Source organism: Caloenas nicobarica, chromosome 1, assembly GCF_036013445.1.
Source record: "Caloenas nicobarica isolate bCalNic1 chromosome 1, bCalNic1.hap1, whole genome shotgun sequence".
Taxonomy (NCBI): domain Eukaryota; kingdom Metazoa; phylum Chordata; class Aves; order Columbiformes; family Columbidae; genus Caloenas; species Caloenas nicobarica.
The window spans coordinates 40,087,034-40,100,803 of NC_088245.1; the positions used below are offsets into that span (position 1 = coordinate 40,087,034).

Below are 13,770 nucleotides of genomic sequence, written 5' to 3' on the forward strand. Positions count from 1 at the left end.
TTGTTTTACTGACCTTGTGTGCTTGGTGAGTAGAACCTCTGTGTTAGATAACATAGGCCTGTGAGAAACTCCAGGCACCTTATTGCTATGTCTGAGATTCCTGCTTTGTTGCGAGAAAGAGCGGGAGGCTGCGCCTGCCTGAAGCCTTGAAATACAGGCGGGCTCAGCAGGCCCAGCGATCTTCCAGCAGGGCTGGACTTACCAGCGCCTGCGTCCCCGCTGGTGTCACCTCTGCCTGGGAGCTCAGGTGCGACTTCGGAGATCCCCCAGTAGAGAGGTAACTAAAATAAAACTTGCTCTTTGCAATGCATTCGTGGCCTCTGGCTCTTCTTGCGATGTGCCTGCGTATATGTACACAGGCTGTAATTCCTCAGTGCTGTGTGCATACCTGTAGCAGCTGCTGCACTTTCAGACCCTTGAAGCAAGTAACAGCCCAAAATGAGACACAAATCGTTTACCATTCTAGTTTTGCTTGCTGTACGTATGGGATATGTGAGAAAGAAAAAAGCAATCTTGGTGCTTAAAATAAAATATTGGAAGAAACTTGGGCCTTTCTAAGTGGGTGGGAGGGAGCCAAGTGGCACTCTCAGTGACACTCGGTACCTGGGCATTAGACACAAATGACTGGTGTGAGAGAGACTGGTACATGCACAGAACTAGATGTTACGTGAAATAACAATGGCTGATCCATTCCTGGCTCTCTCAGATCAGCCAGCTTCTCAGCCTTTGTCCCCCTAGACTTCACTGTGAAAAATAGTGCTTTACCTCACGAAAAATATCAAATACAAGAAACCACTCAAGGAAGACAAACGAGGTGAAACCTGGCTACAGTGTTAGGCTTTTCTTGGACGAATTTCGGGTCATTGCTGCCTTTTTACTTTGTGTTATCTAACATGCATTAGTTAATCAAAAAGAAAAAAAAAATCAGGACAGGCTCTCTAACCAGACATGAAAATTAGACCCATACTAATCAGCCTTTTTATACAACAGGGCAAAGTAAGGCCTTCCCTTAAAGTGTCCAATATATAAATTGTTGAGTTTATTTTTAAAAAAGCAATTCCATGAGCACTGGAGGTAATGTGAACTGAATTGGTATTTTGTCCCTGAATCCCCCATTTCTTTACTGTCGGCTTCACCTTCTCCCCTACCCCCTGTGACGTACATCTCTAGCTAGTTTGGAGCGATGCCTGTGCTGTCTGGCCAGACCCTCTCTAGCCACTGGGTTTGTTTTCTTATGCTTTTTAAGAATAATATTTAATATTACTCCTGTTAGGAGGCTGACAAAGCAATTATAGAGAACTAGACAAAAGGTTTTAAAATATTTGGTTGCATCCAGTTTATTTGTCTCCCGAAAGAGCAGTGAGAATATTGAGAGCAGGGTTTGATTCATAGCAGCCAAACACAAGCAGAGTGCTATTCTAATTCATAATCTTTATTTTTGACTTTAATAAGAACCGTTTTAAAACATTCTCTCCAAAAAGTAGAAAATGCTAAATAAAAGTACAAAAATTAGCTAGTAAAAATGCCTGAAAACATATTTGTTAAAGTAACTCATACCTCTACGGTACATGAGAGTCTATCCAGTTCTTGGGCTGTTCCTCCTGCCACTGCCTTCTCCATCTATTTATGGCAGTTTTATAACTGAGTTTATTCCAATTCTGTTCCATTTTTCACTATTAAATTCTACCACATTGACCTTCTCTTTGAAATAAACTAAAAAAGAGTGTATTAATCGCATGTGAAGGACAGCTTTGATTTTCACAAAATACACAAAAAGGATTACTTGAACAATTCACAAGCTTATTTCTTAAATCTTTGTCTGCTGGAAGTCCGATTGAAAAATGAAGACCCTAAATGAACCAAATTCTATTCAGATCAATATAACTGAACTGTACAAAGTTCATCCCAATGTACTCCCAAAATATCTCAAATGTTTCACAAAAGGCAGAAATGCAGCCAGGCAGTCAGTGACCTTGCACAAACAAATCTTCATCCCAGCTGCCCAGGTGGTTTTCAGCTGTACATTTATGTTGGTTTTCTGCCTATTCTTTGGCATCCCCAATCCCTCCAGCAGTTATTGCAAACGTGGCTTCGTTTTCAGGCATCTCAGGGCTGGGAAAATAAAGGAAACAAAGAACTTGTGGGTTTGCCCATGTTAAATGCAGTTGTGAAGCAGTCGTCAAAATGTTGTAAATGTAAGCAACCTGGAATATTTCAGTATCTTTATGTGCAAACTGTAGAATGTTATTAATATTATCAAGATCAGAAAATGTAAATTCACCTTTTGGAAGATGACAAACACAAGGGAGGGGAATGGAGAAGGTGCTGAAAAGGGAGAGATTCTGTCTATGCAAATTCTCATTTCAGTTTCTTAGTTCCTGACCAGAAACACTGGTCTCTCCGTGCAGTTCCACTAGTATGATTTTTAGTTACTTGGGTCTGCCACAACTTTCTAGGTAAACTGATACTAATTGTGTCAGCAAAATTTAGTAATTTAACAGCTCTGCAATTTTCTTGCCAAGGGACCACCAGTCTTAACAAACTATGTGATGCTCTTCTTTAAGAGATGCGCATCTAATAGGATTTATGATGAAAGATTATGTAACTTAACACATGTGATATGCAAGACAACTTTAAATCCATTAATTCGTTTGTCCTTTCAGATCTTCTCTCAATTTACCATCCAGAAATGTGGTTAGTTTGAAACTTTGAATCGGCTGTCAAGCCGTTAAGTTTCAGTACCACGAACTTTGCTGCTTGATGGTTGCTCATATCACAGCTTCTTTCCTGTGAAGGAAAAGTGATTTACCTGTCGTATATCTTCGCAATACGCAGCTCCCCTCTCCCTTTCCTCAAACTAATCCGGGTAGTTGAAGCATGAGCAAGGATGTGGCCCCCAATGGGCTTTTTTGGGTCCGCCTGAAAGCTAAATTAGCAAGAAAACTGTGGATGATTCACTGCGCAAATTCCGCAGGTTAATACTGTGTTTAATTTTCAGATGAAGCATGTTGAATGCAGTAATGAATAAGAAATAGGTAAATATGTCAAAAAGAGACTTTAACACACTCGCCTCAAGATAGAATGTTCAAATGCTCAATGCTGTCTTAATTTTCCTCTCATTAAATTCAAGAGGTTCAAGAAATACACACCTTAAACTTCACATAGATAAGCTACTCCAAAAGAAAATGGGGTGTTTTTTTAATGCTTTTTGTGGCTTGTTCGCTCCGTTCAAGTCACAGTGAAAGAAGCCATTATGCCAGGCAGCAAGTAAACATAAAATACTCATTACAAACACTGAGAGAAACATATAGGTGTCATCCATTAATGATCCATCGTACCAGAGAGACCAATGACCCATCCAAACCTCCATTTCAGTGCCTCTTTCTCCACACAATCTCAGTTCTCATCTCTGTTACATCAGTAATACAAAAGAGAAGAAACTTGGGAAAAAAAAGATAAAAGGTATCTTACGTCATAGTTGCTCCTGGATCAGCAGTCATCTGGTTGGTCACAAACACAGCCACATTATATTCTGCAAGAGCAAACAATGCAAAGAAGGTGGACTATATCCAATTAGAGTTCCAAAATATTCTCCCATCCATGGTAAAAGCAAGGCTGCTGCTGCTGAAGCACTTCAGATTTCAAATTAAAGAGAAGCAAATATTCTTTATGTCTCGTGGCTGGAGTTAGTCAGGAGACAGCCTAAATTTGCTCCTGTGTGACTTCAACTGTAATACTTATGCCAAAAATGAGCACTTTTCAGAATTCCACTGAATAAGTCTTTCTCAGTTCCCATCTCTGTTGGCTCCCTGCCCTCAGCCCCCTCTCCCTCCCTTTTTCTGTACCTTTTTTTTTTTTTTTTAACTGCATGACAAAACATTTTCTCATTGATCATCAATATTTCTGAGACATTCCAAAGAGGAGGGACCCTGTTCACCCTGTCATCATCCCTCAGGCCATTGCAAAGAACTAGGGCATGGCTTTTCTATCTCTCTCTGCCTTCATCCTTTTTTTCTGTTCTTCGGGTTTCTCGGGTATTTAGACTGTCAAAATCTGGGGAAGACAATTTCTTTTACTGGATATTTGTCCAGTTCCACAATCTATTCTCTCATTTAGGACTTCTCTTAATGGTATTTCTAGGAAAACTCTAAATGTTGAATAGTTCTAAAGACTCCTTAATCTGTCATCCTGTAATAATAAGTCAGTTTGATCTTTTTGGTAACTGACAGATGTGTAGAGTGAGGAAAGATTCCTGGTCCAGTGCCTGATTGATAATATTCTCAGACTCCCAGGTGGTCATGCTACCAACAGCTACTGTTTCAGTAACTCCAGTCCATGTTTTCCAGAGTTTGCAATGCCTCCCTTACCTTCTGATATTTTTTGGAGCCTTGACAGCATCTGAGCCAGTTTCTGTTGTCGTTCAGCCAACTCTCCACGACCACTGAAATCCACACGGAAAAGTGCCATTATGGAGTCAATGATCTGCATTGTAATTATGCTAGATAAGTAAATACAGTGGAAGAAAATAGGAAAACATATTCCAAAAGAGGTAAGCACACAAAATTAGTCTTGTACCAGTAGCTTGAAAATACCAGCTTCCTCATGGAACTTGGCTGCTACATAGTCAAGCAATTCCATCTGGTGTTCACCTGGTGGGACGTACAGTTGCCAAAAGAAATTAGGACCAGAAAGAGCTCTGCAGCAACAGAAGCCAGACATATAAAATCCCACTTTAAACATTGCACTGTTTGTATTTTCATTTCCAGCAGGTTTAGATTCAGTGGCCAACAACGAGCTACCCCTACAATAACCAGCAGTGCCTGTGCTTCTGCAGGTTCGTTTCCACTCACTCAGCTAACACAACTTTTTTGTGAAAAGCTGCACAACAAAACTATGCATGAAGACAACTTTTTTGTTGTGTTAAGAACTGAAAAGCATTATAAACATTTGAATTTAATGTTGAATTAAATTATGCATTTATAGAATTAGCTTACATTTAGCCAATCGTGGCTACGTTAATTGGTGCTTCTCTTACTAAGATGCTACGCTGATGGTCATCAGATACATGGCAAAGTTCACTTAATGTTGCATCAAACTGCAAAACTTGATTGTTTATGTAGTGCAGCAGAGCTGGAATACTTACACTGGGCAAGTCTGCTCAGTGTACAACACCAGAAACAGACAAGCTCACAACTTCTTTTGTTAGAGAAAAACCATAGATATCATGCCAGTTGCAATAATGGTCTTACTAGTATATGCACGTGCATACAGCACGTTGTCAAGTACTGCGTCGTGGTCAACATTGAAGCGATCAGCGATGTCACGGAGACGGTCTGGTCGGCTGACATTAGTCAAAGTTAAGGATTTCTCTTTATGCAAACCATGCTCTGAAAATGATAAAACTCCATTCCAAAATAGAACTATGGCAAAACAAAGAAGAGCATTTATTTTTATCCTAGAGAAGACTGACTTTTTCTCTTCATGCTGTCCCACATACCCTAAAGATAGTTTATAGCTCGTGATGATCATTGTTTTGTGTTTAGGGTGTGAGGTGGGTAGGGGGTTGACAGATGAGTCGCTGCACTCTAGCAATTTAGCTGTGAGCAAAACCTATTTATACACAGTCTACCACAGATACGAAGTGTTAAAAATATTGTTTAGTACTTAGATGAATTTCTCTTGAAGTAAATAGAAAAGCTTCTATCACCTGTATCATTACCAAGAAAGTATATTAGATCTCAAAAAAAAACCCCAAAACCAAACAAAACAACACAACAACAAAATGTTAAAATAAAATCTTAACTCCATTATTTCCAGGTTGGATTACATCAAATGACAGAGAAAAAAGTCACTGCCTTGTGGGCCACTACGCACCGTGATCTCCAGACTTTCTGTGTCTGTCATAATGTTTTACATGTATTAAGATCTCTGGAGCCGCCTACTTGCTTGTAACAAAATGAACTGTCTTTCCAGTTCATCATACCTGTAGCTTTCAAGAGTCCAAAAGATACAAAGTGTTTTCAGTGTCAATGAAGATAATCTTTCCACCCGTGTAGCCGTTTGGTCCTGGAAGCTGAGCTGTCACTACAGGGAGTCATAGAAGATCAAAATGAAAAAGTGGGCAAAATATTTTCTTACTCCCTCTATTATTACTTTTTAATAAAATATGACTGCCTTTCCATATCACAAAGAACCACCAGTTTTAATCAATGTGGAAATCATGAGTATCTCAAGGGTTACTACAGCTTGAGCAGAAACTCAAGCCACTTTTCTTGATTAGAGATCAGATCAGGTTTAACTAATGGTGTCAAAATTGTGCTTTACTCAGTACCATCACTAAATCTGTATATTTTGTATTGAAAATAGGTGAGGATATAATTAATAAAGTCTTACGCACAAAGCATCATATTAATCCTCTGCAAATTAATGGTATTGATTTAGTAGGGTTGTTCTTTTTTCAGCTGTAACTCATATGATCAAAAATTCTCTGGATATAATTTTTCCTGATATGCAAATAGTTACTCATTGTGGGATTAGTCCCTTAGGAGTGAATGAGCTAAAATACTCAATTTGTTCGGTTGCAATCATGCATGCAAAAGGGTATGACTCTGCTGACCAATAGACTGTACTAAACGGAAAAGGCCGTATTTTTCCAGAAGGTGCCATAATTCCCTTTATAATATAGGGTTTATTTAAGGGAATGTTTGCTTATCCAGTGTCTGGTAACTATATTCCAGCAGCATTAGTAGTTACATTAGTTATTATTTACTACTATTTACACATGGAGAGATATGGTTGGGAAATCAGAGTCCTGCTGTATTGGGCACTGCCCAAATACGGTGACTGCCAAAATCTCTGTTTATCCAGTTACTGTCAGCCAGTTGCATCCTTTTAGTGTCCTTTCAGAAAGTCATATTCAGCAAAAACTCTTGAAACCAGGAAATTAAAAGACTCACTAAGAAAGAATCTTGCCTTTGCCCTTTCCTGAGCAATGGCCCTGTCCAGCTGTAACCCGTATTTGTGCTCTGCTTTTCCAGACAGTGTGTTTCACTGGTTTCTCCAAGATAATCTGTTACCTTCTCTCTCCTTGTGGCAAAACTTAGGTTGATGTGAGCAGTGTTTAAAACCAAATCATTTCTATGATATCTCTACTCAAACACAGTTTATGAAGGCAAGAGTCACCAAGGCCTGTTTCACTGTATTTCTAGAGATAAAATATTCTGACTCGTCTCCTATGTGTTTAATTCTGATATAATTGTAACAAATGGATTCACTGAGAAGAAACGGCTCTGTTTTAAGGTCGTGCACCTACCACAAAGGGTGTGAGATAGCTGGGTTTTGCCTGTCCGGAACTCTGTTAAATAAAGAAAAAAAAGGTCAGGGTTTATTTTTCTGAGTTTTCCAGATTCACGAGTTACTGCAGTTAGAAACAGTCTTACTTACAAAATTCACCTCTATCTTTTTAAATCATTTAGCAGCAGTTTATGTATCAGATACGGTGCAGTAGAAATATGTTACATGAAAAGCAAAATCCAAAATGCTTTAATTTGATCATGCTTGACTGCTAAGGTCATTTATTCTTTTCTGTCTAGAAGGTAAAACCACATGGCACCTGTGGAAAAGTGTGAACTGAGGGAGAGGAAGAAAGAAATGGTTGATTCCACTGACCTGGCCCAGTATCATTTTCAATAAATGATCAAGGAAAAGCATATGGATTTAATAATCTCATATCAAATCATGTCAATCTCCAGTATATCTTTTCTAAAGGGAAGAGTACTGTGTTTTGTGAACTATTGTTGAAGTGTTAACCACTAACAGATCAGATTTACCATAACAGTAGGTTAATTGTGATTTCCAAGTCTTACATGAAATGCAAGGTATCCTAAGTGTGCATAAATAAAATATCTTTTGTGGCAGTTTTGTTCCTGGAAAGGAACACAGATTGCATCAGCAAAATCTTTCCTATGTGACACGTTAGTATTAATAACGCAATGTTGTACTGAATCAGCATGCCCCAAGTCTAATGATTGCTCAGCTCAAACTTAGATTGCAAGTAAATGAAGAGGGAAAATGGGAAAACATTGAGAAGTGAATTCTTCTTATGCTCATGCAAGTACTCATCTTTATGACTACAACATGATAATTTTAATTATCCATCTTGATTTAAATCTAAATTAAGTTGCAATTCTTTATTCAGTAATAGTCATTTAATGTGATTGTCTCACCTCCAAAGGCTTCAGTGATTGCCATGCTCTCAATACCACCACCCAGAAGTTTACTGGAGAAAGGGAGAGGATTGTGATATAGTTAAACCCACAAAATCACAAGAGGAAAGTAAAAAGGATAAGCTTTTGCTACTTTAAGAAAACTTATTCTTGCCTCAAAGCCCCTCACTTGATGCATTAAGTGCAGGGCACTAAATGATCACTGATTCATCAAGAATTAACTGTATCTTAACCTTCCTGTGTGCAAGGTCTATAGAAATTATTACAAGAAAGAGAGAAAGAGAAAGAGAGAGAAAGAGGGGGAAAAGAGAGAAAGAGAGGAAGACACAGAAAAGGAGAAGGAGAGAAAGAAAAGAGAGGAAGGGAGGGAGGGAAGGAAGGAGGGAAGGAAGGGAAGGAAGGAAGGGAAGGAAGGAAGGGAGGAAGGGAGGAAGGGAGGAAGGGAGGAAGGAAGGAAGGAAGGAAGGAAGGAAGGAAGGAAGGAAGGAAGGAAGGAAGGAAGGAAGGAAGGAAGGAGGAAATACCTTTGAAAATACAACAGTCCATAAAAATATCTCAAGGGAGATCTTGAAGACTTATAATTTTGAACTGAAACCTGAAGGTTGTTTTGACTAGGTGTAAAAATGCTGACACATTCAGGATTTCTGGATGCAAACTCCATTGATTTATGCTCACTGTACAAAGTCCAGTTTTCTCTCAGAAAAGGGGGTTGATTTTGTTGCTTACTGATGCAGGTATCTTTGAGCCAGCACAAGTTCCAAATGCACGGTAACCTGTGTTCTAGCTGGGTATTTGTTCCTTCATATTTTTGTGTCTCATTAAAGACAATAAATATGTTTATTGGAACAATTTGGACTAAGGAAGGATTTAAGCAGAGATGAACTTACTCAAATTCCTGGCTGCCAGTAGTAATGTGAAAGACCATCTTCCGTTTTTCACTGTACTCAAAGGCGGTCAGGAAGCCTGGTTCCTATGGCAGGCCAAAGAGAACGTGAGAGGTTGATTTTAGCTTTAATCTGAAGGTAAAGTGCAATATCCCACCTAAATAATTTTTCACCACCCTAGCCGCATTTACACAGGTGGGATATGAAAGGCACCACAGCATTTGTCTGGTTGTTGCCGAGTATAAAGTATTATCCTTTTAGAGTAATGAGCAGAATAATTTTCAAAATTATCTTGGTGATGTGGTGAAAAAAAATCTCTAAAATGTTGCACGGCATTTTGGAGAGGCCAGAATAAACTGTCAGGAAAGTGATTGACTTACAATAAGCTTGTTTGCAGCTTCTTTAATCTTGTCCACTTTGGCTTCTGAAAGCCCTTTTACATTGCACAGTGCCCGTCTTGTGGTCATCTGGATTCCTTTGATTGTGCAGATCCCAACTGACTTCAGTTTTTTAATATCTGCTACGTTCTGTGAAGAAAGATCTCTTCTGTGAGTACTTGTAACAGTTAACAACTACAAGGCAAAGTAAACCTTTGAAACATGTTTTATTATACATTCATATGCATGTGTATTTTACAGTAAACTCTTTGTTATGTAGCTTGTGACAACAACAACAGAAAATTTTGAGTAACACTGGTGTGAGGGATCATGGTGCAGAGACCAGATCCTGGTGCTTTTGAGAGGAAGGTGTCTTGGGTCCAGTTGTATTTACTTGTCCCTGTTTAGTGCCCATTTTTGTAGATCCAAGCTTGTAGTAAAGAAACAGTACAGATTATTTCAGATACTGTGGAGCCCAGCCTAGTAAACCCTATAGCACTGAGTCCTTCCTTGGCCCCTTAGCACAGATAATCTGATCATGGATAATTGGGAGCTGACTCTAACGGCTGTGCTGTTTCTGCTTGCTCACAGTGTGTCCAGTTTAAAACACACATATCTTCCAGATTCGACCAGCTCTTTGGGCTGGAATTAATTTACTGTTTTTTCATAAATTGGGTACAGCATGACTTCAGTCAGGGCTCTATGGACACATTCGCCTCCTCTCACCTCATTTTATGATTCTGACATCACTGGAAGCTTAAAGGCAAGCAACAGATTACTCACAAGGAAATATACCATGTGAAAGCTTTGGGATAATACTTCAATTTACCAATTCCAGCCAAGTTTTTTCCTTGAAAAAACTATGAACTAGATGTATAATCTATTAATCTAGAGTGTGTGGGTGCATAAGACATAAGATTGGAGCAAGGCTGTGTTAGAAATTAGTCATGTTCATTGGGAAGCTTATTTCTCATCCTGTGATGTGTTTTTTGACTATTACATCAATAGAGATAGATGAGGTAAAATCGGTCACGAATAAAAATTGCTCTTACACCCAAAAGAATATCATAACCATATAAAAAGGATTGAGCTTTTTTACTGTGTTTTTCTATTAAGACAACACACTACTGCTGCAAAGATCATTTTTCTGGACCAAAATTTTAAATGCAATACCCTGCTTCTGCATTTCTTCTGTCTTTCTTGTCACACCAAACTTAAGGCAGTTCTGCGTTACAAGTCTCTGTGTGGCAGGCCTGGTTATAGTTCTTGTTCTTTCCCTCACAGATACATCTTTCACCAACAGCTTATGTACCCACCAAGGTCCTAGGATATTCTCCGCCTTAGTCTATAGTTCAATGCTACACATTGTTCAGCTGTACTCGTGGGTAACGTACTGACACACCTGCCCCCTTACATCAGCACCTTTGTCCTGATCCTCTGCCTCATGCTGCAGCCCTGTCCCAGCTGTGGGCCGCTGAGGTGGAAAAGGAAGCAGACTGAGAATTTACAAAATAAAAAACCCCTAAACCACATTTTTGTTGCAATCATATTTGGACTAATTGATTCGCAAATCCACTTCACAGGGTGGCTGCAAAAGCAGACGCGCCAGAAGAAGGGATAGCATGCTCCAGGGGCAGGAACACTCAGCAAAGGCTGCAGGGTCACAGCACCTCAATTCCTACCTTTTGAACATCAAACCATAGCCTGGGTTGTGCTAATCCAACTCTGTTTGTGCCACACTATCAGATCTAGTAAATATTTTTCTCTCCTATGAAAAAAAATTCTAAGCCCACAAAAAATATTTGCTTAAGCAAATGAATTTAATAGATATGGGTCGTCATATGTTCATGCAAACATTTTAACTGGCACAGCTGAGAACAAAAACTTTCCCTGAGGTGTAGGAATAACCACTTGGAAGGAAGAAGAAAAAACTAAAAAAAAAAGGAAACCCTTATTAAGCTAGAAGAACAGCCCAAGTCATTATTCTTTATTTTCAAGATGTTTCGTACCTTAGTATCATTCTCTGCGTACCATGCCTCATTTAATATTGACAGGCTAGTAGAGCTCCCTTCTGGCTCACGAGGTATGCCTGGTCAGCCTCTTTGGTCAACTTGTTGAATTTTTAACACAGGAATTTGTGTATTTTTCATGTGTTGCCCCATAGTTAGAGCTTCCAACCTCATTGTCCTTCTTCAGAACTCTCTTTAAAACAGTCAGTGAATTGCCAATAAAAAAGTTGACAATTACACTGCTGACATGCTGAGCCCAGTAACTATAGGGCTGACTAACGCCATCTCGTTGTGTCTGTGTCCTCCCATCCATATCTGTCTGTAGTCATTTATATTAGAGCTAAATCTTACAATACTTCAGCAAAACCCAACTTTTTATTATGCTTCTATGACACTGGATGTAATAGAGTCCCAATCCATGAGCCAGTTTCCTGGATAAACATATAATAATAGTAATTCAAATAAACAGGCGATGTTTATGTGATAATAATGATGATGATGATAACAATTATAGGAATTCATATTTGATTAAGAAAACTAACTACTTTTTTTCTCTAGCTACTAATATTTTCTTCACTCCCACTCTCCCCCCTTCACCAGCATGCTGACAATAATATAGCAACAATCATCATAGTGGAATTTCACAGGCACCAAAAATGCAGGCACCAAAAATGCAAGATTGGCAGGAACAGGAAGGAATCTATCACACGGTTTTCAAATAAATTAGCAACTAGCTGGTTTTTCAAGAGTGCTGGGTGCTAAATACTTTGAATGTATTGCTACTTTATTTAGGAATCTGGTGGGAATGAGATTTTCTGAAAACCCGTCTTATCACCAAAGGCAAAATTTGTCTTTACATGACTGATTTACAATTTATTGCACAGAGGAATTTCAGTTATTTGTATCAATGTGTATATGCTTTTGGAGAAGTAACCTTACACTAGCTTTATGTGGACAATTCTGTGTGGTTAAGTCATTGGTAATACTTACAATTCCATGCTTCTGCAGCAGGTCAATATCCTGAAAAAAAGATTCCTAAAAAAATAGCAGGAAAAAAAAATAGATTTTGCTTTTTCTTCTAATCGTATCCATCTCATTATGTGTCTGTTTCAAATTCGTAAACATTTAAATTATTTTCCCTAATAATCCATAACTTGTCGGACTACCCAAATAAGCAAAGCCACAGGGAGCCAAGAAGGCCTACACATTTCCTATCACTTTCCTCATAAACTGTATATTCACAGGCAAGTGATCCTATACTGTGCTAATAAAATTTGTGTTATAATAATCATTATCTTGATTCTTTCTGCCGCAGTTCCTCAGCCTTTTCAAGCTGATAACCATTAATTGGAAGCATAAAATTAATTGATAGTTCCCTTGCATTTAATGTAGAAGTGTAAAACATAAATAAAAAATTATAATCTTATTGAAAACTGAGCATAGCTTTTGAAAGGTTAATGAAGAGTGCTTGAAGAGCAAGGTTGTACAGGCACTAGGAGAATTAAATTTTTTTTGTATTAGACTGGAACAAAATTTTAAATGCATTGAACTCCCTGATCATTGTTGGGGACCTCCTGTCCCTCCTTGGATTTCATACTATCAAAATACCTTCAAACAGCATTTGCTGCACATATTTTTCAAGGAACCATAAATTTACCTCATCATCTTGGTATCCTGGTTCTTCTTGGACTACTTGATCATCCATGGCCTTCATCGTGAAAGAGCAGGCAATAAAGTATTGATCACTACTGGGAAGTGCAAACAAAGATAGTATTGGGATGGCAATAAATGAGTAAATGACTGCAAAAGAACTTTTAAGAAGTCCTTGAACTACAGAACCTTCTCAGTATGCCATTACATATGGATTTAAATTTAGATTCTGCTTCCAACTTTTTGTTATCAGACATACCAGACCAAAAGAAAAAAATCTGTTGCATTACTCTCAGACAAACCAGTTTGGCTAGAAAGGGTTTAACAGGTATTAGGAAAAGAGGTCTCATTCCCTTGTAAGTATCTTGGGTCAAAGTGTGAGTTTGGAGGTGGGAACATTTTGAGTTCTCAGTAGTGGAATTTGGTAAGAAAGTTAAAGGCAGTCTGTATTTTTACAACAAAAGTCAGCACAGTTGCAGACAGAATGGGTAATGGAAAGGCAACATCTCAGCTTCCCCATCTTTGTGTGACAGAAACCCCACAGAATGGTGCTATTGAACAGGCTGCAACTCCTTAGTCACATATCTTGAGAGCAGGCTGTAAAGCTGTATTTGTTTTCAAGTTC

The 13,770-nt window shown here is 38.6% G+C and overlaps 1 protein-coding gene across 1 annotated transcript; it reads right to left on the reverse strand.

Moving 5' to 3' along the window:
* Nucleotides 1-2,042: 2,042 nt before the first annotated feature.
* DMC1 (DNA meiotic recombinase 1) lies at nt 2,043-13,236 on the reverse strand. The gene is made up of 13 exons (XM_065653119.1): nt 13,153-13,236; nt 12,486-12,530; nt 9,490-9,636; nt 9,113-9,195; nt 8,226-8,278; nt 7,313-7,354; nt 6,012-6,084; nt 5,250-5,341; nt 4,576-4,649; nt 4,368-4,482; nt 3,472-3,532; nt 2,810-2,926; nt 2,043-2,112 (listed from the first exon to the last, which is right to left on the reverse strand). The coding sequence occupies exons 1-13, from the start codon at nt 13,207-13,209 to the stop codon at nt 2,043-2,045; spliced, it is 1,029 nt and encodes a 342-aa protein (XP_065509191.1). The 5' UTR covers nt 13,210-13,236.
* Nucleotides 13,237-13,770: the final 534 nt, after the last annotated feature.

Excerpts from the sequence above, each read along its gene's own strand:
- DMC1 (XM_065653119.1), bottom strand. The coding sequence starts at position 13,209 with ATGAAGGCCATGGATGATCAAGTAGTCCAAGAAGAACCAGGATACCAA. Across the intron at positions 12,531-13,152 it reads CAGGATACCAAGATGATGAG|GAATCTTTTTTTCAGGATAT; the intron begins GTAAATTTATGG and ends CTATTTTTTTAG. Across the intron at positions 4,483-4,575 it reads CTGGTATTTTCAAGCTACTG|ATCATTGACTCCATAATGGC; the intron begins GTACAAGACTAA and ends ATTACAATGCAG.